We start from the raw sequence: 27710 nt of genomic DNA on the forward strand, positions 1-27710 counted from the left end.
TATAGACTTTATTTTTCAGAGCAGTTTTATGGTTACAGAATTGAGCAGGAAGTACAGAGACAGTTCCCATATACCCTCTCTCCTTCCCCTCCCACCCCCCAGTTTCCCCATCATTGACATCTTGCATTAATGTGGTACGTTTGTTACAACCGATGAACCAATATCAATACATTGTTAAGAACCAATATCAATACACAGTTTACATTAGGGTTCATTCTTTGTGTTGTGTAATTTTACAGGTTTTGACAAATGCATGATGTTCTGTGTCTACCATTATAGTATCATACAGCATAGTTCCACTGCCCTAAAAATCCCCTCTGTTCCATCTACTCATCCCTCCTCCCTCCTTTTCATCTCTGAACTACTGGCAACCACTGATCTTTTTACTGTCTCTCAGTTTTGTCTTTTCCAGAATGTGATATGGTTGGAATCACACAGCATACAGTCTTTTCAGATTGGCTTTTCTCCTTGGCAATATGCATTTAAAGTTCCTCCATGTCTTTCTGTAGCCTCACAGCTTATTTTTTTTATCACTGACCAATATTCCATCGTATAAACATATCACAGTTTGCTTGCCTATTCATCTATTGAAGGACATCTTGGCTGCTTCCAGTTTGGGGTGACTAGGAATAAAGCTGCTCTAAACATTCATGTGCAGGTTTCTGTGTGGACAATTTATCAGTTCATTTGGGTAAATACCAAGGAGTGCGATTACCAGATTGTATGGTCAGCCTACATTTAACTTTCTAAGGAGCTGCCAAACCATCTTCCCAAGTGGCTGTACCATTTTGCATTCCCACCAGCAATGAGTGAGAGCTCCTGTCGTTCCACATCCGCTTCAGCATCTGGTGTTATCAGTGTTACGGATTTTAGCAATTCTAATGGTATGTAGCTGTATCTCATCATTTTAATTTGCAATTCCTTAATGACATGTGATCTTGAGCATCCTTTTCATATGCTTATTTGCATACGTATCTGTGTATCTTCTTAATTCTTTTTAGTTAATGCCTTCCCAGTGCCACAGTAACTCCACTTCTGAGAATTTATCCTATGGAAAAATTCCAAAAGTACATACACACTTATTACAAGGTTGTTTACTGTAGCATTGTTTGTAACAGTGAAAAATAGGAAACAAGGTAAATAAGAAATTGGTGAAATAAGCTCTGGGATAGGCTTACACAACAGAATACTATGCAGCTACTAGTGACAATGTTGCAGAAAAAGGTCAACAAAACATGGTAGTGGAAGAGCCAAACCCAGCCTGCTACAAATAGCACACAAGCCAAGAATGGGTTAAACATTTTAAAATAGTTGAAAAAAATAAAAACAAGAGGGCTTCCCTGGTGGCGCAGTGGTTGAGAGTCAGCCTGCCGATGCAGGGGACACGGGTTCGTGCCCCGGTCCGGGAGGATCCCACATGCCGCGGAGCGGCTGGGCCCATGAGCCATGGCCGCTGGGCCTACGTGTCCAGAGCCTGTGCTCCACAACGGGAGAGGCCGCGACAGTGAGAGGCCCGCGTACCGCAAAAAAAATAAAAATAAAAACAAGAGTAACACTTTGTGACATGTGAAAATCACATGAAATTTGAATTTCACTGTCCATAAATACAAGTTTTGTTGGAACATAGCCATACCCATTTGTTTAGGTATATCTATGGCTGCTTTTATAAGAAGGAATAGAGGTGAGTAGCTGTGAGACCAGACAGCCTGCAAAGCCTAAAATAGTTACTACCTGGTCTTTCACAGAAAAAGTTGGTCAACCCCTATTTTAGTAGAAATTCAGTAATATAAGTAACAGTGATAGAAAATATAGAATATAATTCCATTTCTGATGTTGATATGACAAGAAATGTAAATAAATACACAAAAATTGTTCTCCTCAGCATTAATATGATGGTTGATTTTTTTCATTTCTGATTTTATAACTTTTTTTGTTAGTTTACATTTTTACTCTCTGTCCACTAATATAACTTTTTTTTTTACAGTGTACATGTATTGTTTATATAGTCGCATAAAATTTTTTGAAAAACCACACCATTGGGAACACTTTAAATTTGCAATTTTGAGATGGATATTTGGGAGAGAAATCTTCAGGCATAAATACCCAACACAAGTGCACGAACACATCAGAACTGACACTGGGCATGAACATTCAGTACAACAGTACCAACCAATCAGAACAGACACTGGGCACAAATACTCAGGACAACTGTGCCACTGCACAACAGCCCAAAATCATCCCTGGAAGGAGAACGGGAAGGTCCCATAGTCTACTGATTTCCTTGACTCTTTGATCTTTAGCATCCTATCTTCTAGAAGGGTTTATCCACCTTTGCCGATCCATGTCTTTTAAGTGGAATATTCAGTCCATTTATATTTGTTCCTATGTCTATATTTGAATAGTATACTGACTCCAGCCACTAGAAATTCCTGTTGACACCTCTTCCTATGTCAGAGCTACACACACACACACACACACACACACACACACACACACACACACATGATGTCAGTGCCCCATGGGGCCCCACCTATCACCAGAACGGATTGGTGGCCATCCCTGCTTCTGTGTCGCACTATTTCCTGATTCTGAGTCTGGGGCAGGAGCACAAATTAACCAAACTTAAATCATATATTTGATCCTGAACTGTCTGGAGAAGCTACGAAATCAACCAGCTGGCATTTTCAGCTTTTATACTGGGAGATGACAAAAATAAATGAAACTTTCAAATATTAAATACCAACAACGTAGACAGTAAATACCACCAGACAGTGTACTTAAGCAGCTTTAAAAAAATTTCTACTTAAGTATAACAGAACTCATCCACAATGCCGTTTCCAGAGGGATAATGATGGCAATTAGCATTTTGTTTTGTTTTGTTTTGACCCTGAGGTATGTGGCCCTGAGCATCTCCGGAAGTTATCCCAAGACACTCCGGATATTCCCACAATGCCTCAGTGTTGAAACTGACAACCTTCAGAAGGATGGTATAACCTGCGCCTCCACACCAGCATCTCATGTGGCTGAGCAGAAACCAACTGCTGCTGATCTATAGCTTCAGGGCTAACACAGTGCCCAACCCAGGGAGACGTTCCAAGGAATCTTTGTGGAATGAGAGAATAAACAGGTTATCTGATTCAGCCTCACAATTACACTCTGCAATAAGAAGAGCAAGAATCGTTGGTCCCTTTTGTATGTCTATTATAGATTTTTGCTTGATACAGATGAAGAAATTGAGACTGAGAAAAGTTCTGTGACTTACGGAAGAGCCAATATTTAACATCTAAACTTGCATCATGATCCCAGCATGGAAAAGAAAGGGGTGACTCCCTATGCCCTGCGGTGATGTGAACACCCTATTATAATCTCCTTTGCCAATGGAGCTTCACTGGTCTAACAAAGGACTGAGGAAATAAGCCATCAGAGGGATAAAGTCAGCAGGGCAACATAAAACGCGGCTCCACTTCACAAGTATCTGCAATATTTCCCCAAACTTCAGCTCCTAATTTATAATGTCCCAGGTACTATGGCTCATAACAAATTACCCCAAAACTTAGTAGTATAAAATGACCATTTATTATGCTCAGATATCCAAGGATCAGGAATTCAGACAAGGCACAGAAGGGACGGCTTGAGTCCGCTCCACAATGTCTGGGGCCTCAGCTAGAAGGCTTGGAGGCTGGGGGCTTGAATCGTCTGAAGGCTCGTTCTCACATGTCCGGTGGTGGGGGTCAATTACCGACTGGGGACCTCAGCTCCTCTCTGTGTGGGCGAGTTTGGACTTCCTCACTGCATGGTGGCCAGGTTCCAGGGCCAGGCATCCCTAGACAGAGCCAGGCACAAGCTGTGTGCTTTCAATGATCTAGCTCCAGGACATTTGGCATACTCTATTTTATATACACATACGTATTATGTGTGTAGATGTATCTGTATTAGCCCTTGCCTTATAACAAATTACCCCAAAAGCTAGTAGCTTAAAACCACAAATGTTCATTAACTCATATCATCTTTTAGGGTCAGGGATCTGTGAATTGGGTTGTTCCAGCTCAGGACCTCTCATGAGGGTGAGTCATGTGAAGGCTGGATGAGGCTAGAGGTCCTGTCTCCAAGCTCAAGCACACAAGTGTCGGCAAGAGGCCTTCATTCCTTAACACACGGGCCTCTGCAAGGGCTGCTCTGACATAAAAGCTGACCTCCAAGAGAGAAAGAGTGCAACCAAGATGGAAGGTGCAGTGCCTTATTAAACCTAATCTCAAAAGTGACATAGCATCACTTCTTCCCTATGCTACTAGTCACACAGGCCAGGCCTGGGACAGTGCAGGAGGGAAATATACAAAGGTGTGAATAACAGGAGGCCCTTTGGAAAACACAATCTGTTACACATCTATAGTTACACATACACATCTTCCTTCTCTTGTCTTTTTTAAGTCCAAGCCTGTATTATGTTCTGCTCTGTCCTCATGCCCCAACTTCTAGCATGCAGTAGGAACTCAATAAATGCTTGTCCAATGGATATTGTACATGACCTGACTAGTGTTGACCCATAGCCACTTTTCCTCCATTCCTTCATGTAGGATACCTCTCAGCCCCCTTGGAGTTGGGTGGCCCTTGTGACCAACTGCTTCTGGACAGTTAAATAGGAGCAGAAATGTCACTGTCAAGTTGAGGGAGTGAAAAGCACAGTGGGGATCCGATAGTCCCAATGTTTCCTTTAGTGGCATCTCAAGAACTGCAGAGGCCAAATGTTCCAGCAGGTGCAGCTACGTGCATGAATGGTCTCTGTCAACTGTGGTCCCAGGCTGAGGGGGCCGTGTGGACAGGGACCCTGCTGTGCCTGCATGAGACATGCAGCAGGCATGTGGAAAGTCTCTGAGCTTTCTGGAAGCTGTCACTGCAGCCTGAGGTAGCCTATCAAGATTATCAATAAGCATCTCTTGTATCACTTCTGCTGGTCCCAAGCTACAAAGGGGGAAACCGAAGTCCAAAAAGCCCACAAGACTTGCCGGAGATCACACAGCAAGAGTGGAGCTAAATTTTGAATTCAAGACTTCCATCTACTAGTTTGGGAGGTAGTAGGATATAGTGGTTAAGTTCGTGGAGGTCTGAGTCAGTAACCTTGAACTGACACCTGATGAGCTACTCACTAAGACTCTCTGAGTCTCAATGATCTCAGCTAGTAAAATAGGGACATAGTTATTACCATCTTCAAAGGATTCTTGTGAGGATTAAGTAAAAGTAAATCATAAGTCATAAGCCCTTGATAAAGGCTATTTTATTTTTAAAATTATTATTACTACTATTATTGTTATTATTATTAATTATAATTCCCCTTACACCACAGAGAAGCTACCTATGTGTGTTTCAATGTTTTTCTTTGCCCCTTTCACTGACTCAGACCTTCCTCAAGCCATTTTCCAATCAATTTCAAAGCCCCAAGACTGTTCTGCCCTGACTTCTCTTGGTGAGGATGTCGAGGTGATTTTTTTTTCTGGAGAAAACATAACACGTTTTCTAGCTTTCTGTTATTAGTCTTTCTCTGCCCAACAGGCTGCTTTGGCCTTTCTCATCAGCATGGCTACCCCAGTAGCAGGATGCAGCCTGGTGACACAAGTCGGTAGATACAAAACAAAAGAGCTTCTCTCTCTGCCAGCGCACAAGAACTCACCGCAAGAGAAGGCTCTCCAGGAAAACAAAGCTCAGTGTGCAGTCGCACACGTACCGAGCCCGGGGAGAAGAGGCATTTCCAAAGCTCTCCTGGACTGGGAGGAAACTGCTACTTATTCCTCAGTACAGGAAGAGTCAAATCAATGATGACCCAGCCACATAATAAAAGACTGTGTCGTCAGCAAAAAGGGATGAGGTGAGAATCTATGAGTCCTCACCTGGAACGATGTTGATGCTATGGCTTTAAGTGAGGAAACGCAAGTTCCAGAATAATACACAGAGAGTGATTTGGATTTTGTAAAAGAAATATGTTTTGATAAATAAATATAATAAATAAGTATATTATATATTTATATATATAAAATAAAAGAATACGTGCAAGTGCATGTGTTATACATATATGTGTTTATACTTATACAAATATACGTGTATACACACAAACATACACAATCACACAGATGCGTAAACACACACACACCTGCATATGAAAAAAAATATGGGAGAATCACTCACAAGTGTTGACTGTGACAGTTTCTTGTGTGGGAAAGAACCGTAGCAAGGACTTCTGCCTTTTTAATTTATAACATCTATACTGTTGGAATTTATTTTGATGAGCGTATATTATTTGTCATTCAAAAAACACACATACATAGATAAAAATTAGCTACGTGACTCCCACTAAGAACAATGTCATTAACACCAAGAGGGATGGAGCCCTGGGTCAAGTGCTTTAAGCACATCATCTCATTTAATCCTCACCACGTCTCTCTACAGGGTGTGTAATTATCCCTATATTATAGATGAGAACAGTAAGGCTCGGAGTCAAGGGTTCATGGGCGCACAGCTGGGTATGCAGCAAAATAATTAGGCAACAGGATATGCCTTTCCCGCAATGCAGTCTGTCTGCACTCAGTAAACAGCGTGCCACAACTCCTGCACATTCACCTGCTTGTCAAACTCGGACTTCAGAGATTCTTCGGTGAAGATGTGAAATCGCATCTTCCTGTGGCTGAAGAGCACGGCCGATTTGAGCATGACCAGCGTCTCCTCCAGCCGATTGCCACAGGCCACCACGGCCAGGTGGATCCAGAGCTCGGGGGGCAGCACAGCTTGGAAACTCCGGAGTTCTCCAGGCCTCCTAGAAAGAAGAAAAACAGGTGAACGCTGTTATTAAACTCATAAAAGAAAAACAAAACAGCTAGTGAAGGGTTGGAACGTTTCAAAACATGAACAGGCACAATCTGTTATATTTTATAAAATGATAAGCATTTTGACAATTCTTCCTGCTTAGGGAAAAATACCGTTTATTCCCATATTTATCCTGGCAATAGCAGGATGAGTCACTGTTTGGACTGCTATAGGTGTCTGAGGCTTTTTCCGCCAGCATTCAGCTGTCTAGTGCCTGCTGGCTGCCTACTGGCCCATGTTTGGAAATGGTATTGCTAAACTCTGACAGCTGACACAGGGCTGTGGAGCTCCCACTCACATGGGCCATGGAAATTAGATTTGAACGCAACTTGGACAAGAGGAAGGTGGGCGGTGGCTTTCCCATGTGAAACGAGCAACATGATACTCCCATGATCTGGATGGTTTTAGCTTGCAGTGGAATGCATGACCACCGGACCATAGGAAAATCATGCACACCCGGGAAGTGAGCAAAGAAAACAACGCATGGGCCTCCATTCCATCTTGGGAGAGTCTTAAAGAAACAGGTGTTAATCCTAAATGTCTCGCTCAAGACTGTGGAGCTGGTAGGTACGAAATTCAGCTTCCAGTGTGAAATGCATATTAACGAGAAGCAGACAGGAGACGGGGCAGGTTAAGCTGAAAATTACCAAGGTATCAAATATCCAGTCAACAGCTGAGAGGGGAATAGGGTCCAAGAAGTCCAGAATCATCATCCAGCTATTTCCTCGTAATAAAACATTTGTTCCAGACGAGGAGACACAGCCAAGCCTCAAACACACCACTGAGAAACATTTGCAGGCAAGCTGGAAGAAGCTGGCCTGGAAAAGGTGCCCTGAGACAAATGAAACTAATTTACTTGCACAAAAGATCTGGAGACCAGGGGAACTTGGACGTGGAATGCTACCTTCCTTCCAAAAACTTCGAGTTCAATCAGCGTGCTGCTCCATTATTCACTGCTTGGTCGAATAAAGGCAGCCTTGCTCCAGATTTCTTTCACCAAGAGGAAAGTTGAAGATGTGGGTGGAGGACTTTTGATAGCTTTCCAGTTTGATTACTTAAGAGCACGCTGAATAGAAGCACAGCCTGCTGGCTTAGTTAAGCTCAGATTCGGGGAGTCACTGAGATTTTAGTTATTTCAGGGATCGGAGGAAAAGACAAGTAGAGCTGTCCTACATATCTCCTGAAATTGTCCACGTCTCTCCATGCCCCTGCTGCTACCTGATGAGATCACCAACTTCCCTCACCTGATCGCTGTGACAGCTCCCTAGATGGTCCACCTGTCTCCAGTCTGATCCTTAACCCCTATCCTATGAGTTCTTCTTGTGGGTGCCAGAGTGACGTTCTTCTAAAAATGCACATAGGATCGTGTTACTCCCTTGATAAAAATCATGTAAGGCTCCCAACTGCCTTCAAGGTCAAGTCCAAACTGCTGACTGCGGCTCCTACTTATATCTCTTGTAACTGCCTCTAGCACCCTCCGCCTGCATGGGCAGCCATGCAAAATCACGGTCACACTTATATTGCAGCTCTCCAGCTCACTCCTAGTCATGAGACCATGCTGGGTTGCCTTCGGGCCTTGGCACATACACTGTCTCTCAGAAATGCTCTTCTCTGCTCTCTCTGCCTTGCTAACTGCAGCCCATTTATGAGTCCACAAATCTATACTGAGTGCCTACTATGTGCCAGACACCGTTCTAGGTGCCAGGAAGACAGTAGCGAACAAACTGGACCAAGATGCCTGCGCTTGCAGAAGTTACATTCTACAGGTGGTAGGAAAAAGACAAAGAAAGAATAATGGTCAAAGCAAACAATAACTGAGTAACATATAGAAAGTTATCCAGTGGTAAGTGCTAGGAGGAAATAGATAACAGAGCCAGGAGGGATACAGGAGTGGCTGATGGGCTGGAATATATTATACAGTGCAAAGTTAGGGGCGTCCTCACTGAGCAAGTGAGATCCAACGACAGCCTGACGGTGGGGAAGGCAGGAGGGAGTCACGTGCTTTTCTGGGTGAGGAAGATTCCAGGCAGAGGGGACAGTCAGAGCAAAGACACTAAATCAGGAGCATGCCTGGTGAACTCAAGAACCCTTGCCTTCAGGATTCAGACGTCTTCTCTCCCTCAGCTTCATGGATGGGTTTTCATACCTGCTATTAAAGCCAACTCCCAACCAATGTATGTAAAGGGATGGGAAGGATGCGTCACAGATAATGCTAAAATCACAGTCAATTAACAAAAAAGACAGTCAAAATACCAGCCAAAGTATGCTACAAAAGAGATTAAATGCAAACGCACTTGCTTAAAGTTATGTTCAATATTTAAAAACACAGGTATCCAAAGGTACTAAAATGATAAATACAATAGCTTAGATATCTTAAATACGAACCATTACCCCACCGCCAAATAGAACCACTCAGCCTCGTTTAGCTTTACACCTTGGGCTTTTACATAAATTAAAAGTTTTAACCTCAGTAATCAGGGAAATACTAATTCAAACAATAAAGAGATTCCACGTTATTTTCGCACTGGCAAAACATAAAAAATAAAAGTTGGACCATACACGTCTCAGAGCGGATATGGAGGTGGGGGACAGCTCAGAGGCCGCTAGCGGCAGTGTAAGTTGACCCAAACACTTCGGAAAGCCTTTTGGCAACATCTATCAGGAGTGAAGATATATATATATATACGCCCTCACTCTTCTGGTTCTTCCCTTACATATGTGACCTGAAGAAACTCTTGCACGTTTGCACAGGACCCACACAAGAATGCTCACAGCAGCCCTGTGTATAATAGTGAAAAGCTGGAAAAAACTCTTCTGTCTACGCACAGGAGAATTATGAATAGATTTGACAAGTTTAAGTGGAATACTACACAGCAGAGAAAACGAACAACTCAGAAAGTCACGTGTCAACATAAGGATCAAGAGGAGAAAGAGCAATTTGTAGCAGGATAGTGATAGAATGAGACTGTTTCGATGACGCTTGAAAACCAGCAAAACAGCACTGCGTGCTGTTCACAGACATATGGAGCAAAAGTCATCATGCATGAGGATGACAAACATCAAAGGCAAGGCAGTGGTTATTTCCAGGTGCTTAAGTTTTTATTTCTTAAGATGAGTGCAGGGTTCACAGAAATTCATGATGTAATTGTCTGTTTTATTTGTACGCCCAAACTATTTGACATATACTTTGTTTTTCTTTTTGATTAAAAAAGCTTGCACCTCCCTGCAGCACAGCAGGCCACTTCTTTTCTTTGCAGGCTTCAGTGATATGGGACTGCACGGTACACAGAGCAGGGGCTGGGGCCTGCAATCTTTTTTGGTGTCTGGTGACAGGTACTAAAAAAGACAAATAAAAGCCTCTCCTGGTGGCAGTTCAAGTATCAGCGGCTGGGGTTTAACGAGACCTTTGCTGCCCCTACTGTGTTACCTCTCACGTTACATTAAAAATCCTGGGCTTCAGGTAATAAGCGTCTGTGCTGTGTGGTCACACGGAATAATCAAGTTTAAGGGTGCTGAAATGGTGTGCCTTTCACGAGATCTTACCAACAGCACACTCAGCCCCTCTCAAATGTCACCTGAAGGCTCTGCAAGGATCCAGGGAAGTCCAGTCTGTGAACCTAGGACTTCTTAACCCCTTAAGTCACCAGGTGTTGGTGGCAAATGGGAGATGGGGAACTGTACTTCCCCTGCTCTGACTGGTGGTTAACTATGTTCTTATTTACACTTTATAAAAGAAGACTGGAGTGGACATTTGCTGTCCAGGAGTTTTAAAGACCTGTTGCTGAGGCTGCAGCTGATGGCAGGCACCTTGGCCACCACACTGGTAGAGCCTGGAAGGCAGTCAGCAGAGTAGAAAGCAGAGCTACAAGATGGTGGGTCAGATCTCGGATGACATTACTTGAGCACCTGAATCCAGGTGCACTGACCCCAACCCTGGAAGTTCATTGATCAAGCCAATAAATTCTCCTCTACTTAAGTCAGTTTGAAACAAACTTACAACTTAGCAATCAAAAGTGTCTTAAGGGCTTCCCTGGTGGCGCAGTGGATGAGAGTCCGCCTGCCGATGCAGGGGATGCGGGTTCGTGCCCCGGTCTGGGAAGATCCCACATGCCGCGGAGCGGCTGGGCCCGTGAGCCATGGCCGCTGAGCCTGCACGTCCGGAGCCTGTGCTCCGCAACGGGAGAGGCCACAACAGTGAGAGGCCCGCGTAGCGCAAAAAAAAAAAAAAAAAAAAAAGGTGTCTTAACGTAGGTCTTAAAAATAGGTTTCCAATCACCTTGGACTCACTCCGCCTCTCTCATATTCTCACCGGGAGTCATCCTTGAAATGCTCCATGAATCCACTCCCTCTCTGTAGCTCACTACTAGGACCTCGATCAAATCTCCATCACTCTACCAGTTTCATAGGTGGAGGAGACGCCAGATATCATGTCGCACAGCGGATTCCCGACCCGGCTGCCTATCATCATCACGGGAGGTGTTTGTTAGTATTGAAACCCCGTCTCACAGAGATTCTGATTCCGTGGGTCTGGGGTGAGGCCCCAGAGTTTGCACATAAACACACTTGAACTACAACCACTTGCAGTTCATCTCCAGCCAGGAACTCATCATCTGAGCTGACCTCTCACCTCTCCTCTGTCTCCCAAACTCTTCCCCGAGCCCTCAGGAACGCCCATTCTATCCTCTGCCTTTTCTCACGGTCTCCTCTTCACCTCTTGCCTTAATGAAAACATGCTGCCTTGTGAGGACGCCACCTCCCCGGCAGACCCCTCGAGTGGCAGCTGTTCTTCCTGCCCTGTCCTAGGGGCCTCAGGGCAGGAGGAGGGGCTGTTTTTCTCCTTGCTTCTCACTGCCGAGCCCAGACGCGGACCATGTCTCCATGGCGAAGTCCGTGGATGCGGCTATTTCCACCTTCCGTGTTGCCGTCATCTCTCAGCTGCCGGTTTACTTCTCTTCATTCACTGAGTTGAGCTTCTTGCCACCGTGTTTCTCCTTACCCCCGTTCCTCAATATTCTTCGGGGCTTCATCTGCTCTTTAGCAGATGGTTCCCGATCCTTCAGTTTTGTGAGCTGAACACCCTGCACCTTTTCCTTCTTACTACCTGAAGCACCTAGTGCTGGGCTCATATCCTGGACCTTCACACAAACTGTTCCACCTGGAATGTTCTTCCCTAGCTCTTTGCAAAGCTGCCTCCTTCTCTTTTGGACAGTAGAATGGCCTCCCCTGACACCTCATTGAAGGAGCACCGTCCCTTTTACTTTCCATCATGGTCTTTGTTTATTTCATTCCAAAAATGCAGCTGGTGATTATATATTCTTTCATTGTAATTTATAGCAAGTACACAATATTATTTACAGTCAATATAAGACAGTGTATCAATAAATTAAAAATATCTTTAGAAAAAAGACTGGAATAAAACACAATGCACATTTTCAATTTAAAAAATGTAAAACGTGTTGAAATAGTAAAGTTGGTACATGAAAAAACTTCTTGCCCCATAAAAAATGGGGTTTTTTTGCATGTTACATTCTGGTCTTTACTCTATTGAATACATATTTTTACAGCTGCAGTAATGCTGTACATACAATTTTATATCCTACTTTTTTCATCTGCTTCTTTTATTTTTCTTGTTACTTTTTAAGTCTTCATGACCATCATTTTATTCTATCCAGCTAAAACACCATATGGCTTATCATCATTTCCTTTGTGTTGTTGTTTCCAATTGTTCTCAGTTATATATATTAAAAAATCTTGCACTAAGCATGGGTGGGCCAATAGATTTCTTTCTTTCTTTGCATTATTTCCTTTCACTACATTCCCTGGAATGGATTCACTGGGTTAATAGCTATTATCCTAGCAAGAATGTAGTAATTTTGACAGTTTCTCGAATTTACCCAAGAGTTCTTGGAAAACACCAGACCGAAAGAAGCAAAAACAAAAAAAATGTAATAAACATTAGCCCAGCCACCTCTGAACTCCTTGTATGAGGTAACCGTGTAGCTGACTGCTGAAACAAGATGAAACACACTTGCGTATGGCATCAGTGCCTCCAAATTCCTTGTGTTCTGAAGCGGTGATGCTTAGGTTGCAGTTATCATTTAGACACCGCATCAAATAGCATTGAGTCACACAGTGAGAACTTATTCCATTTTCAGTTCTTTTTCAACAATGGCAATAAGAAAGTCTCAGTTGGTGCTAATATGTCTTGAACACCTTTCTTTTTCTCTTTTTTAATATTTATTTATTTTGGGCTGTGCTGGCTCTTAGTTGCAGCACGCGGGATCTTTAGTTGTGGTGTGCAGACTCTTAGCTGTGGCATGTGGACTTCTTAGTTGTAGCATGCAGACTTCCTAGTTGCAGCATTCATGTGGTATCTAGTTCCCCAACCAGGGATCAAACCCAGGCCCCCTGCATTGGGAGCATGGAGTCTTAACCACTGGACCACCAGGGAAGTCCCCTGAACACCTTTCTAATGTTGCCTAATCCTCCCTTTCAACTGAAAAGACAGCAGACTTTAGATACAGAACCTTCAGCAGGAGTATCAAGTTAGAAATGAACAACATTGTTTGGTTTTCTTAGTGTTTGATTTGACAATTACCTTCTGTTTATGTTTTTGCTGACAATTCATGGTGATGTTATAAAATTTCCTTTAAAAACAAATATACTTAGAATGTGGAGAAATTAGCACCCTCAAACATTGCTGGTGGGATTGCAAAATGGTGCCGCCACTTCAGAAAGCAGTTCTACAGTTCCTCAAAATTTTAAATATAGAACTACCATATGACCCAGCAATCCTATTTCTCGGTATCTACCCAAGAGAAATGAAAGCATATGTCCTCACAAAAACGTGTACATTTATAAATGTTCATAGGAGCATTACTCACAATAGCCAAAAATTCCAACCCAAATGTCCATCAACTGATGAATGGATAAACAAAATGTGGTATATCCATACAATGGAATATTATTTGGCAATAAAAAGGAATGAAGTACTGATGCCTGTGACAACATGTATGAACCTTTAAAACTGTGAACTGTGAACCTCGTGAAAATATAAAAGACCGCATGTTTTATGACTCCATATGTATGAAAAGTCCAGGATAGAAAAATCCATAGAGACATAAGGCAGGTTAGTGGTTACCAGGGACTCACAGAAGGGGCAAATGGGGAGTGACTGTTTTTATGGGTATAGGGTTTCTTTTTTGGGTGATGAAACTGTTCTGAAATTGGATAGCAGGGATGGCTGCACAACTCTGTGAGTAAACTAAAAACCTCCACAGTGTACACCTTTTAAGGGTATTTGGATTATATTGCAATAAAGCTGTTTATTAAATACATAAAGGCACACATTTATAACAAGGATAGATTTAAACTTTTTCCTTTTAAAGTTAGCATATGGTAGGGTAGTCATGTTAAAAGAATCATGATACTGACGTGGGGACAACTGAGGCTTGTAAAACGCCGCCCCCATTGTCCTGGCTTAAGCCAGCCCTGTGATCCAATGAGAAATGATGCTCATAATAACACAGAAGGCTCAGAGCAGAAGCAGCCTCACCACCTCCGCGCTGCCCAAGACGAAGCGCCTCCTTAATTGCTTAAAAAGTCTCAAGCGTGTGACTTAATTAAACTTCAATTTCTGGAGTGTATAAATAATGAAATACGGCATTTGTGTGTCTGCTATTTACGTTGGAGCCTATTACCGCAAAACACACTGAATTATTAAAGCGAGTAATTGCTTCTACTCAGACCCTCTTTTCTGCCATCTGCCGCTACCTCTGTTTCCAGGGCTTCTCCTTAACTGACAGGCTAAATTAACTCAGGTAAAGCTGATGCTATGATACGGGCCGGCAGTGTGAGCTGGATGGAAAAAAAATCACAGTTCTTTCAAACACAGCCTGAAACATTTGGTGACTAGTTTTAACAGGGAAGGAAACACAGAAATATGAGGGTGGGGAAGGAAGCAGACACATTTTAAGAGGTTGAATATGCTCACCCTAGGGGAAGACTTGACTAGCAGAATGCCACTCCCCTCTCCCCTAGTGGAATCTCTTACAAGACGAAGCCACGGCTATCTGAATGTAGAAGTTTGCAAATGGGGTCAGAGTGGCAGTTGAGGACGTGGAAATACCTTGATTCAGCCCCTAGTAGGAGCGTCTGGTGATGGGTGGTTATATCTGCCTTAAGTGCTGGCAGCCAGAGGCACTAGTGAAGCTCCTCACAAACCACAGGTCTGGGAACACGGGAGACCCTTGACAAAAAATTTCCGCACCGAAGCTGTAAGTAGAGCCTTCACTTAGCAACCCAGACGTGACGCTCAGGACTGTGCTAACAGTTAAATCACTTTTAACGACCCATGGTTTGGAGTTAAATCAACTATCTTTAATCTTCCAAGACAGACAGAAAAGCCTGAAGTCCCAGCATTACATGAACAGTGTTGACACAGTGCCAAAAATATCTGCCATGAGGGGGAGGCTTGATAAAACCGTTCGATAAGGGCATCCAATTACTAATAGTTTGTATTTAGTCTGGATCATGATATTTGAAACATGGCTGTGCTCCTAAACAAAGTCTAGGTCTAACGCACAGTAGGTGTTCAATGTCCAAAGCTGGTGGCTTTGTGCGTCTCTAGGTGTGTGTGTCTGCTTTTAGCCATCACTGTACACATATACATGCTTTATGATTAGGAAGTAGCAGAGCAACGATTCAAACTCAGGCAGCTGGACTTAAGAAGCCCTGCTTTTAGTTATGACGCTGTATTTGGGGTCACACACAAGCGAGTCAGAAACGGAGCCCCTCCAGGCAGATGAAGCCTTTATCTCTACTCAGAGCTCCTGACTCAATGATCCGAAGGTGGACTGGATTTCAGTCCTCACCCACAGTCCCGCCAGGTGTGACTCGCACAGCACACCTGCACCATCTCTACCTCCATAATCCATCCTCTCGCTCTTAGCTGAGGTCACGCACAATTGGGTTTATAATTCTTCTCCTTCCAAAACTCTAGGATGCTGCCTGGACTGATTCTCATTTCATTCTTCCCCCAGTGATTGTTCCTGACACACAGGGGATTCTATTTCTCCATCTCCCTCTTCTTTTCAAATTAAGATGTTATTGAGATTTAAAAAATATGAACCAGCAGCGCTGGTTTGAAATAAATGTCTGGTGACATACGAGGGAGAAGCATGAGGATTACATATTCTGAGAATGGGCACCTCTATCTCATTTCCTGAAAAAGAGCATAAGGGACTTACCAATTTTTTTTTTTTCGGTACGCGGGCCTCTCACTGTTGCGGCCTCTCCCATTGCCGGAGCACAGGCTCCGGACGCGCAGGCTCAGCGGCCATGGCTCACGGGCCCAGCCGCTCCACGGCATGTGGGATCCTCCCGGACCAGGGCACGAACCCGCATCCCCTGCATCGGCAGGCGGACTCTCAACCACTGCGCCACCAGGGAAGCCCCGGGACTTACCAATTTAAGCAAAGGAAAAGTGGTCTCCCCAGCTAATTTCCATACTCTTATGCCTCAGGCCAATAGGGATTTTAAATTTTTATGATAATTAATATACTTTAAATTGTTTCATAAATATATAAGTAATGCATATACTTATCACAGAAAAAAGTGTAAAATACAGACAAGCGAAGGCGGGCGAGGGGTAACCAAACCAACTTCATAACCTCTGTTAACATTTTGGTATACCATCTTCCAGAGTTATAACCACTATATGTAGGTGTGTGTATATAAATATGTAAATATGTAAAAACCTTTAAAGAATGGGATAATTTTTATAATCTGTTTTTTTCCCTTACAAATACGAACAATTTTCAAATTTAAAAAAAGAAAAGAGATTTTTATCAAAGGGATCTTCTTCAAAGGGATTCTGGAAAGCCATCAAATACTTCACATTTCAAGATCTGTTCCCAAGTACAGTATGGTTGTAAGCAATATGGATCTAGATGCACACAGAGCTGGCTTCAAATTCTAGGTCTGCCACTTGGCTGTCCCATCTTGGGCACACACTTTAACTACTTCTCACCCTCAGTTTCCCCATCTGTAAAAAGGGCTTGTTGATTCTAGTGGCTCTTTGCTTTTGGTTTTGGTGTTTCTTACTAGCGTCCATTTCCAGGTGTTTCTGGTAAGAGCACCTCAGTTTTCTTCGGGGGAAACCACTGTTCTCAGTTCATGAGGTTTGGACGCACTGAAGCATCCTCCCCCAGATGCAGACATCAGGGGCTGGTGTGCATGTGATCCAAGCCAGGGCGGTTAGAGGCAGCCCTGGGACTCTTGCTGGATGAAGTCTTTCCCTTCAAGGTTACTAAAGAAGGAGGACTTAAGCCAGACCCGTTGGAACTATCACATGGAAAAATCTGGCCTGAGAGTGTGGCCCACACAGAAGGAAGCAGAGTTAAAAGATGGAGGCAAGATGGTCACACATCCTGGACACACCCATGACTGAAACTTTATCTCCTTTGCACATCACAGTTTTATGAGCTAGTAAATCCCCTTTTATGATTAAGTGATACGAGCTGATGAGCTGGGATTCCATCACTCCAAATGAAAAAGAATTTGACCTATCCAGTAATAGTACCCACCCCTTAGGTTGTTACGAAGATTAAATGAAATAACGTGGTGAAGTGCTTCATACGGTACCTGACATGTTTTAAGTCATCATTAAATATTACTTGTTATCATCATTATTATTAAATATTAACTTAGATGCATCAGAAGCCTTCATTTTTCTCCAAATATTTTATGTCCATGCCCAAAATGGGCGAGGCAGAGCAGCAAAAAATTTATTTTAAGTGTCAATACCCTAAATTATTGCAAACGAGGTTTGAAGTGTTTGTACATTTTTAAAAGTTCTCAGACATTAACACCGACATCCATTAACCCGTTCCTCCTGAGGGATGAAATTTGATACTTGAACACTAAGGCTTGTTACTTTGGAACCAGTGGTCAGACAACCCGGCTCCTTTTAATTCCCACAAAACTGGGATGAGGAAAAAGCAGAGCAAGGGTTCAAGCCCAAGCAGAGACACAGGCCCCCGAAGAGCACTGTCTGTGAACAAAATTCTGCGTTTTGGTTTCTGAGGACACCTCCTAATTCCTGAAAACTCTTCACTTACCCTCTGCTTTTCTAAGCTCGGAAACAATAGTTCTCTGCCCTTGAGTGGAAATCAAAGCTACAGACAGCCTGACTTCCAGGTCTCAAAGTCTCCAGAACAATCGCCCAACCCAACCAGAGGCAGTGAAAAGGGTCCTGTCCCATCTAGTCCCCGAGCTTTCACTAAGGACCGGGACACTGGGGTTAGGGTAGCATTCGTTATATGTGGAAGCTGTCTTCATTTTCTCAAGACACAACCCAGGGAAAAGCCTGCCTAAATCCTTAGCTCTGGCTAACATTTGCTGAGACCTTCTCGTGTTGCAGGTACCGTGCCAGCCTTTGACTCACATCGTTTCATTTCCTTGTTGAACTTAGAAGAAAGCCTAGATTGGCCGAGGAGCACTGACTCATTCAAAGCCACACAGCCAGTCAGCTGGATCTAGTTAGGATTCAGTTTCTAAATAATAAAGCAACCATGGACACTAACGGTACTCAGAGCAGCACGTCACTTGCTGAGTGATCGCCATGAGCTGGCCCTGTGCTTGGTGTTTTATGTGCATTATTACAATTTCAGCTCTTTGGACCTCAGTTTCCTCTTGTATAAAAGGAAATCACGCTTCAGATTATGTGTTCTCTATTGCCTCCTATTTATGGAAAGCTTGGACTCTAAATTGTACCATGATGAATTTTTACCAGAAGATGACAGTCTTCCGTGCTGCTAAAAGAGGTCGGGGGGAGGGGCATCCAAACATCACCCTCAAATACACCACAGTCGCTCTTGGCTGCCAAAAAAATCACGGACTCCCAATAAAGGCATCAAGTTAAGAAACTCCTCTTTCCAGGGGGCAGTTTTCGAAATTTCATCGTAGGAGATAAGTCAAGCGCTGGGGAAGATCTGGAGGGGAACATACAATGAATTCTGTCTTCAACTGAAGCCTCTTCTTTTCTTTTCTTTTTTTTTAATATTTTAAATGGTGGCAAGATAGATATAACATAAAACTTTACCTCTTATTTTCTTACAGTAAATTATAACATGAAGAGAAGTATTTCCAAAGGAAACAAATCTGTTCTCAAATTTTCTTCCAAGAACTCTCACCTATGGAGTTTCTAGGGAGATGTGTCAATAGGGCCACTATTGACGGAATTTTCTAAAGGTGCTAAAAGCAGGTGCTACACATCCACATCCGTCAGGACGTTATGGTGGTGAGTGACAGAAACTCAATGCATGGAAGCTAGGACGGGGACGGGACAGTGGCAAAGGGCAGAAGCTGGCCTTGGGAACAACGTCAGAACCCGCCCCCACCCCGGCTGCTGGATGTTGCTTCTCACCCCTCCAGGTCACCTTGGGTCCATGAACTCTCCATGCAGACCAGCTTTCTCCACCTGGCAGAGACACAGCTGCAGCCACTAGAAACAGTTTTCCCTTATGCTGTCTCTGACCCCAATTTTTTAAATCCCTAAAAAAAAGGCTCTAATTTGGCTTAGGAACCTATCCCGGAATCACCTGCCACCTGGGACAAGGTCAGGTGCACAGAATGGCTACTCCAGGGTGTGACGGACCTTCATGTCCTGTGTGCCCCCTAGAGCCATTCCCCTCTCTCTCCATCAACAGCACTGAGGTTTTGATTTAAAGAACCATCTGGTTCTGTTAAGAGGATTCTGGATGCAAATAACAGAAACCTCAACTCCAGCGTGGAAGAGAAGGGCCCTAGATAGGGCAGGCCTCTGGATCTGTGGATCCCAGGGCTCAGTACTGTCCTCAGGGACCCACAGTCTCCTTCTTTCTCTACTCTACTGCCCAGAGTGATGACTTCAGCCAAAGCTGGTTTTCTAAGGATCATGGTGACAACTGGGACTATTTATTTCCTTGTTCATATCTAGAAGATAAAGTCTTTTGTCCAATAATGTAAAATAAGTCCTTCTCTTCTTATTCCGTTCCCTTTTTTTTTTCTTTTTTCTTTTTTGCTGTACGCGGGCCTCTCACTGTTGTGGCCTCTCCCGCTGCGGAGCACAGGCTCAGCAGCCATGGCTCACGGGCCCAGCTGCTCCGCGGCATGTGGGATCTTCCCAGACCGGGGCACGAACCTGTATCCCCTGCATCGGCAGGCGGACTCTCAACCACTGCGCCACCAGGGAAGCCCCCGTTCCCTTCTTAAGCAGGAGCTGATTGGGCCAGCTTGGGTCATGTAACACCTGTACACCAGTAACTATTGCTAGAGAAATGAAATTATGTCTTAGCCCCGGATACATAAAGTTTACACTACGACAGGGATGGGACTGTCATGGCAGGCTTAGACCATTGCCTGGAGGTACAGTTCACTGTCAAATTGGGGGTGGGGTGGGAGAATGGAGGTCAGGAGCCAAAGACAAGTCTATTACATCACCCTCCCCCCAGTGGTTTAGGTGGTCTTGGCTTCATCCCTAACTCTACGGTGGCCCTTGCTTGGTTTACTTCAATTAGCTAATCCCATCCCACCCCTCTACTCCTTCCCATTTCCTCATCCACACTGTAGGCATTTAAACCAACCAAAGCCAATGAGATGGGAGAAAACTTTCGCTGGTGCTTCTAGGAAATAAAAACACTCCCTCATCCAGAGAAGCAAGATGAGCCTGGAGCATCTTGTAGCGCCCGAGAGTAAGAAAGTGCTCAGAAAGGCAAAACTGAAAACAGAAAGCCGAAACACAGTGATGGGGGTCTACCAGAGGAGCAGAGCAGCCAAGTGAAAGAGCTACTCATCACCAGATGGAAACAATTTCAGCAACAAAATAAAGTCATACTGGACTGTAACTCAAAGCCCAAAATCAATATCTACCAGTCCATCCTGATTTATGACTGAATAATACAGGGGGGAGAACAAACACCATCTCCCGCACAAAAGAATTTCAAATTATTTATATAGAGATACTCCGCCCTCAAGGAGGGGGAACACAACTCCGCACTCCTTAGGTGGGAGTTGTGCACAGTGACTTCCTTCTAAAGAGTAGAGTATAGTGAGGGGGGAAAGAGTAAGTCTAGAGTGCAAACACTAGCTCAGCCAGTGGCCAAGGTCAACGTTAAATCATGTCGATAGTATACGCACTCGATAGGACGTGATGAAAACGGCACTTTACCTCTACGGTCTTCCTCCAGATAGCCCATAACCCCAGTTATCACCATGAGTAAAACACCAGACACATTCCAACAGCGGAGTATCTTATAAAATATCTGACCAGTGCTCTCCAAAACTCGCAAGGTCATCAAAAACAAGGAGGGCTTCCCTGGTGGCGCAGTGGTTGAGAGTCCGCCTGCCGATGCAGGGGACACGGGTTCGTGCCTCGGTCCGGGAAGATCCCACATGCCGCGGAGCGGCTGGGCCCGTGAGCCATGGCCGCTGAGCCTGCGCGTCCGGAGCCTGTGCTCCGCAACAGGAGAGGCCGTAACAGTGAGAGGCCCACGTACCGCAAAAAAAAAAAACAAAACAAGGGAAGTCTGAGAAACTGTCACAGCCAAGGGGAGCTTAAAGAGACATGACAACTAAATGTACTGTGGTGTCATGGATAGAATCCTGGAACAGAAAAAGAGCACTAAGTAAAAACTAAAGAAATCTAAATACATTAAACATTAGTAATAATGTATCACTATTACTTGATAAATGATAACAAATGTATTGTACCAGTGTAAGATTTTAATCAGAGAGGAAATTGGATACAGGCTATATGGTAACGCTCTGTACTACATACTCCCCAATTTTTCCACAAATTTGTTCTAAAAAAGAAAACCTCTTAAAAAGAAAAACATTCCCTCTCTTGGAAGGATGTTACTATTAGAGATCCTTACTATTTTCCTAAAGGGTGTAAGATTGTTTTGAATAGTATTAGGTAACATGTAACTTAATAATATAAGTAAAGTCTTAGTATCAATATAGTGCTGGCACAAGGGGGGGTTGCTGCATGTACTCATTCATTAGTTTATTTGACAAATATTTATTGAGTACCTACTGTGAAATCATCTCTGTTCTAGGTGCCAGTGGTACATTGGTTAATACGACATGAAGTGTGCATGAAGAGGGGAGGAGCAAACGAAGTAGGATTTTCATACAATGATGAGTGCTATTTAAAAAAAAATACGAAACAAGAGTAAGGAGGTCGAAGATGATGGGCAGGGTCCTTTTTTCTAGGGCAGCTGGGAAGATCCCGCTGAGGACAGAATCTGAAAGCAGAGCTGAAAGAAATGAGGGAGCTAGCCACACAAGGATGTGAGCAAAGAACATTCCACCACAGGAAAAAGTAAACAGTGCTGGGGTAGGAATGAGTACATTTGAAGGCCAGTGTGGCTGAAGCAGAGTGAGTGAAGTGGAGAAGGGCAGGACATGAGATCAGAGAGCTAAATGGGCTGAAATCAAACAACGGTTCAAAGGCCACACTAAGAAATTGAATTTTACTCTGTATGATGGGAAGTTAGGCACTGGAACCAGCAAAGTGACCCAGTTACATATTTAAGATTATTCCAGCAGCTGTATGGAAAATGGACTGTAGAGGGCGCTAGAGTGGAAATCCCAAGCCAGAGAGAAGCTACTGTAGTCCCTGTGTCAAACTATGGTGTTTAGCTCAGTGGTAGCATGGAAGTGGTAGATATAGTGGGATTGGGGTTATATTTGGGGATAAAACCAAGAGGGCTTATTAACTGAATACACAGAGAGGGTGAAAGAGGGGTCTCACGGACCAATCAACAAAAATGAATTGGACAAGAATCAGGACTCACAGTGACAAAATATCATAGATGGTCCCCAAGATCTAGAGATCTGTAATGTGTTCTGGGGCGACCAGCTAATTATAGGATGGCCACAGACTTGGCATTCTGCTCTATAACATCATCCCTCTTTAGTGAGACATTTATTCAGGCTTGAACCCTCTAAGAAGACTTATCTCAGAGACCAAAGAGAACTGCAGGAAGTGCTGTCTCTTGATGAGCAAATACGCAGGCTTCCTCTCGGGGCAGCTCCAGAGGCTGCCAAGTGTGTAATGTGTTTCTGTATTGTCTCCCCTCCCCCCTCCCCCAAATTCTGGGAGGGAAGCAACTTCATTCACCATTGCACACTGAGTACCTGCCCCAGGATACATGTGCAATAAACATTTGCTGAATGACTGTGGAATAAAATGACAGAGGTAGCCTAAGTCTCCCTTAGAAGTCATATTTTAAGGGAAAACAGCAATAGCCAGGCTAACACAGAGACAAAGAATAAAGTTCAGGAGGGGGTTGAGGCTGACTAATCCGTTGGAGCTCTAGGCTACAGCCAGTAAATGAGAAACAGGGATTTTGCAAGAGATGGCACAAAGGGCTAAGCAACAGTCATTGATGGGATTTTGCAGCTGAACTTGTTGATCTCATCACAGGACCATCAAATGTCAGAGCTGGAAGAGATCTTAGAAAACTTGTAGATCGACCCACGTGTTTACAGATAAGCAAATTAGGGTGAAATGGCTCAGGACTAGAACCCAATCCTCTGGACTCCAGATGCCAAATTCTTTTTCCTATCACACAGATGGGCAGTTATATTGAACTTCCTCTTCCGTATGTAGGCTCAAAGAGGAGTTTTCAGAGCAAGCTGGAGAGATAGTCTTCTGAAATCCGAAGTCTATACTAATATAAAATTCTCATTTTAGAATTCAGTTCCATGAAGAATAAATGATCCCTCTTGATAAACTTTTCCCCTTATCATTCAAAGAAAATAAGGCAGCCCATCATGGTTCCCTTTTTGACACGGCTGCCAGGAAGGTTAGAGCTAAATTTTTCTTTTTCCAATAAATTTATTTATTTATTTAATTTTTGGCTGCATTGGGTCTTCGCTGCTGCACGTGGGCTCTCTCTAGTTGCAGTGAGCGGGGGCTACTCTTTGTTGCGGGGCGCAGGCTTCTCATTGTGGTGGCTTCTCTTGTTGCAGAGCACAGGCTCTAGGCACGCGGGCTTCAGTAGTTGTGGCTCGCGAGCTCTAGAGCGCAGGCTCAGTAGTTGTGGCAGACGGGCTTAGTTGCTCCGCGGCATGTGGGATCTTCCCGGACCAGGGCTCGAACCCGTGTCCCCTGCATTGGCAGGCGGATTCTTAACCACTGCGCCACCAGGGAAGCCCCGTTATAGCTAAATTGAACACTTAGTCCTCATAACAACAGTGGCCTCAGTGGTTAAGAATATGCCTGCCAATGCAGGGGACATGGGTTCGAGCCCTGGGCCGGGTCCCACATGCCCCGGAGCAACTAAGCCCGTGCGCCACAACTACTGAGCCTGCGCTCTAGAGCCCGCGAGCCACAACTACTGAAGCCTGCGCGCCTAGAGCCCATGCTCCGCAACTAGAGAAGCCACCGCAATAAGAAGCCCGCACACTTCAACAAAGAGCAGCCCCTGCTCACCGCAAGTAGAGAAAGCCCGCGTGCAGCAACGAAGACCCAACGCAGCAAAAATTAAAGATAAATAGAATTCAGATTTGGAAAAATTAGTAATTAAAAACAAAAACAGTGGCCTTAGTTTTTGTCAAAAAGTACTTCTTTCCTACTCCTCTTGATGACTTTTCATGTTTCATAAGTATTTCAATGGCCTTATTGTATATGTCTGTGTTACTGTTAGACGTCTCAAATTTGTTTTGGAAGTCAGCCAGGTCTAAATCACCAAAAAAAACAAAATAGAAGGAAGATTTCATTTCTCTTGTGCACTGGAACGGCTACTTATAGTGTGGTGTACGTTTTCAGATCCCACCCTTGACCTAAAACTCAGACATTACCTCCCGGCTTTATATTTATAGAAAGGAGAGCCCACCACACGACAGACTGCATACAAATGACTAGTTATAAAATTGTAGGGTCTGCCTGCTAACTAGGCAAGTCCCTGGAAACTTCTCCGAAATGAAAACAAGATGTGGAAGGAGAGTGCCATGCTTGCTGTGCTGACGTGGCAGGACTTCACTTACACCAGGATCTGGGGGGGAGCAGTGCAGCCTGGCCTAAGGATGGTCAGCAGGTGGTGGACTGGGTCCCACCCAGCTCCACGCTTGCTGCCGACTACTCCCCAGGCTCGAGATACAAGATCACCGTAGCCTTCGTCTCTTCTGGATTCTAGCCATGTAAAGAGATTAAAGTGCTCATTTTCTGAAAACATGAGGCTTTCTTTTCCCTCCCTAAAATGAAATTCCTCCTAAACCACAAAAATTTAACCCAGGCAGGATTAGGAAAGCAACAAAGGCGTCCATGCAGAGATCTTTCCTCCTGCTCCCTTAGTGCTCTGTTGCTGTTTCTGCCCAGGTAGCAAAAGAAACGTTAATAAGTCCCTGAAAATGTCAACATCGCCAGAGGACGCTAGACTTTCATGTTTATGCATTTGAGCCTGAGACTTCCTGTGGCTTTTTTTTTGTTTTTTCCTCTTTCCTGAGTTTGAAAATTTTGTTCTTTATTCTTATGGTGTTGCCCATGATTTCCATGATAATCTAAGAGATACGTTTAGAAGAAAAATGGCTTCAGGAGACACTGTTGCTCATGGAAATAGTCCTTCCCGAAAACAACCATTTGGATTCTGTTCATGGTCTCTTCCAAGTCAGGGCCAATTTTTTCAGGCAGAGACAAGAAAATGCTGCCCCAATGTTCCCAACACCTTGAAGGATGAAGACAGTTCCAAAAATCTATGATGTTTCTTCAGAAAAATTTCAGGAAAATTATGAATGCAGGCAAGCCTACTGTATGACACCTGTATTAGTACGAAAGGGCTCAACCTGTACCAAGACTGCTGGGATCAGTATCCTCATCATGGAACCTTGGACAAATTGCTAAACCTTGTGTAATATTTTCCTCATCTGTAAAATGGAGATAATATTAGTGCTTAATCAGTGCTTACTTCACAGAGCTGTCTCTCAAAGTTTGGTGTGCATCAGAAACAAGAGGAGTGCTTGTTAAAACACATACTACTGAACTCAACCTCTTGATTGTTGATTTTGTGAGCCTGGGTGGAGGAGGGAAGGGGTGAGACTCAGCATTTCCAACAAAGCCCCAGGTAACTCTGGTGCTGCTGGTTCAAAGAGAACTCCAAGAGAACCACTATCTAGGGTTATGGTGCTGATGGCGTAGTTAATGAACGTAACCTAAGTGTTAATAATGACTATTTTAATGTACTGTGGTTAACACTATGCCTTGTAAAAAGTTAGCTGTGATAAATCGTGTCCATTCTAATTATCTTCCAAGTTGTCCCATCAACTTACAAATCATAGCAACTTTGTAGCTAAACCGTAATAGAATCCATTACAAGAAACCTCAGTACATAAGAGGGAAAACCCTATTAACTTCCTAACAGAAATATCCTTATTTTAAAGAGTGAATACATTCATAAGAGATTGTAAATGGTTCTAAATAGACTTAAAAGCAATTCTATACATCACTGGGGTTTTTTCCCCTAAAACTTGTCCATACCCATCTGTACATTTCTTACCAGGCAGAAGAGAAACAAAAGCTGACACAGCTACTTACTAGGTTTCCTGACTTTTCTCTCACTTACAGTAAAAACGCCAAACCAAATTTAGTCATTACGGTGAAAAAGAAGTCTTCCACTCGTTTCAAGTAATTAAGGAGCCCAGCAAATGTGGACGTTGCAACTGGCAGTTATAACCATCAACAGTCTCCAAATGGTAGAGGAAACAGAGGGCTACAAGACAAGGGGATTTTTTAAAAGCTCTCCACAACAAAGGAAATGAACGCAAATCCCTAACCTGCGGGTGTTCCAGCAACCCTAAGGCCAAAGATGAAAAGCTGTGGCGGGTTAAGCTCTGTGCAGATAAAGAGGATATCAAACAGAATGTCGAAGGCTAACATGTTTTCCTTGCAGGGCTCTGACCACACATGAGTCTGAAAAAGAAGGAGGAACAGGGAAAGCCCCACGCTTCCAAGGAGAACACTTCTTAGTACACTCTGGTCGAGAGCCTCTTCTGTTCTAAGCACAGGGGGAGATTCGCGGTTCAATGAGAGGCAGCCAGTACTTAGTAAACATCTAACTTTTCCAACTCAGTCAGATCTAAGTTTTTGGTAGATATTCTCCAGTGAAACATGAGAGTTAGATAAAGCATTCTTAAATCGTGATGGCTATTGAGAAATTCTACAAAGGGCGCATGTTTGCAAGAACGCAAAAAAAAAAAAAAAAGCCTTTGCCCTGACAGTTAAAAATGTACCATGCAGACCACTTTCCCTGACACTTCTCTTTTCAAAAGGTACGTGATGACCAGCACTGCGCTGTTAACAGGACTCCATGAAGACGGTTTTTCATTTCTAGCGGGGAAAGAAAGAAAAGTGGGCAGCCCGTGGGTGAACTTGGAGTTTGTCCCTCCAGCCCACAGCCTGCCATGGACCGGACACGGGTGGAAGGAGGGAGACACGGGTCCGCGGATGGGATTCTGGGGCTGCCACGACTCACCTCGCCAACTTCTTCAGGCTCTCGGCGCCCCGACGGCTGGCTCGGGGGCGCGGACGCGGAGGCCGGCGCCGGCGAGCGCTCTGGACCGCCCCCGGGAGGGCACCCGGGCCCGGGAGGCGCGCGGGGGCCGGCGCGGGGCGACGCGGCGGGGCGGACGCGGGGCGAGCGAGCGGCGCGGGGGGCGCGCCGCGGCGGGCGCGCAGGGACAGCCCCGCGAGCAGGAGCGCGGCCAGCGCGAGCAGGAGCAGCGCCGCCGCCTTGTTGCGGAGCTTCATGGTGCGGCGCGGCGGCGGCGGCGGCGGCGGCCCCTGGGCGGCGCGGCCCCTCTGCGCATCGCGGCGC

General features: G+C 44.4%; 1 protein-coding gene across 1 annotated transcript; it reads right to left on the bottom strand.

Moving 5' to 3' along the window:
• Positions 1-25: 25 nt before the first annotated feature.
• GXYLT2 (glucoside xylosyltransferase 2) lies at positions 26-27710 on the bottom strand. The gene is made up of 3 exons (XM_049715566.1): positions 27369-27710; positions 6610-6802; positions 26-1048 (listed from the first exon to the last, which is right to left on the bottom strand). The coding sequence occupies exons 1-3, from the start codon at positions 27641-27643 to the stop codon at positions 998-1000; spliced, it is 519 nt and encodes a 172-aa protein (XP_049571523.1). The 5' UTR covers positions 27644-27710; the 3' UTR covers positions 26-997.

Source organism: Orcinus orca, chromosome 10 (assembly GCF_937001465.1).
Source record: "Orcinus orca chromosome 10, mOrcOrc1.1, whole genome shotgun sequence".
Taxonomy (NCBI): Eukaryota; Metazoa; Chordata; class Mammalia; order Artiodactyla; family Delphinidae; genus Orcinus; species Orcinus orca.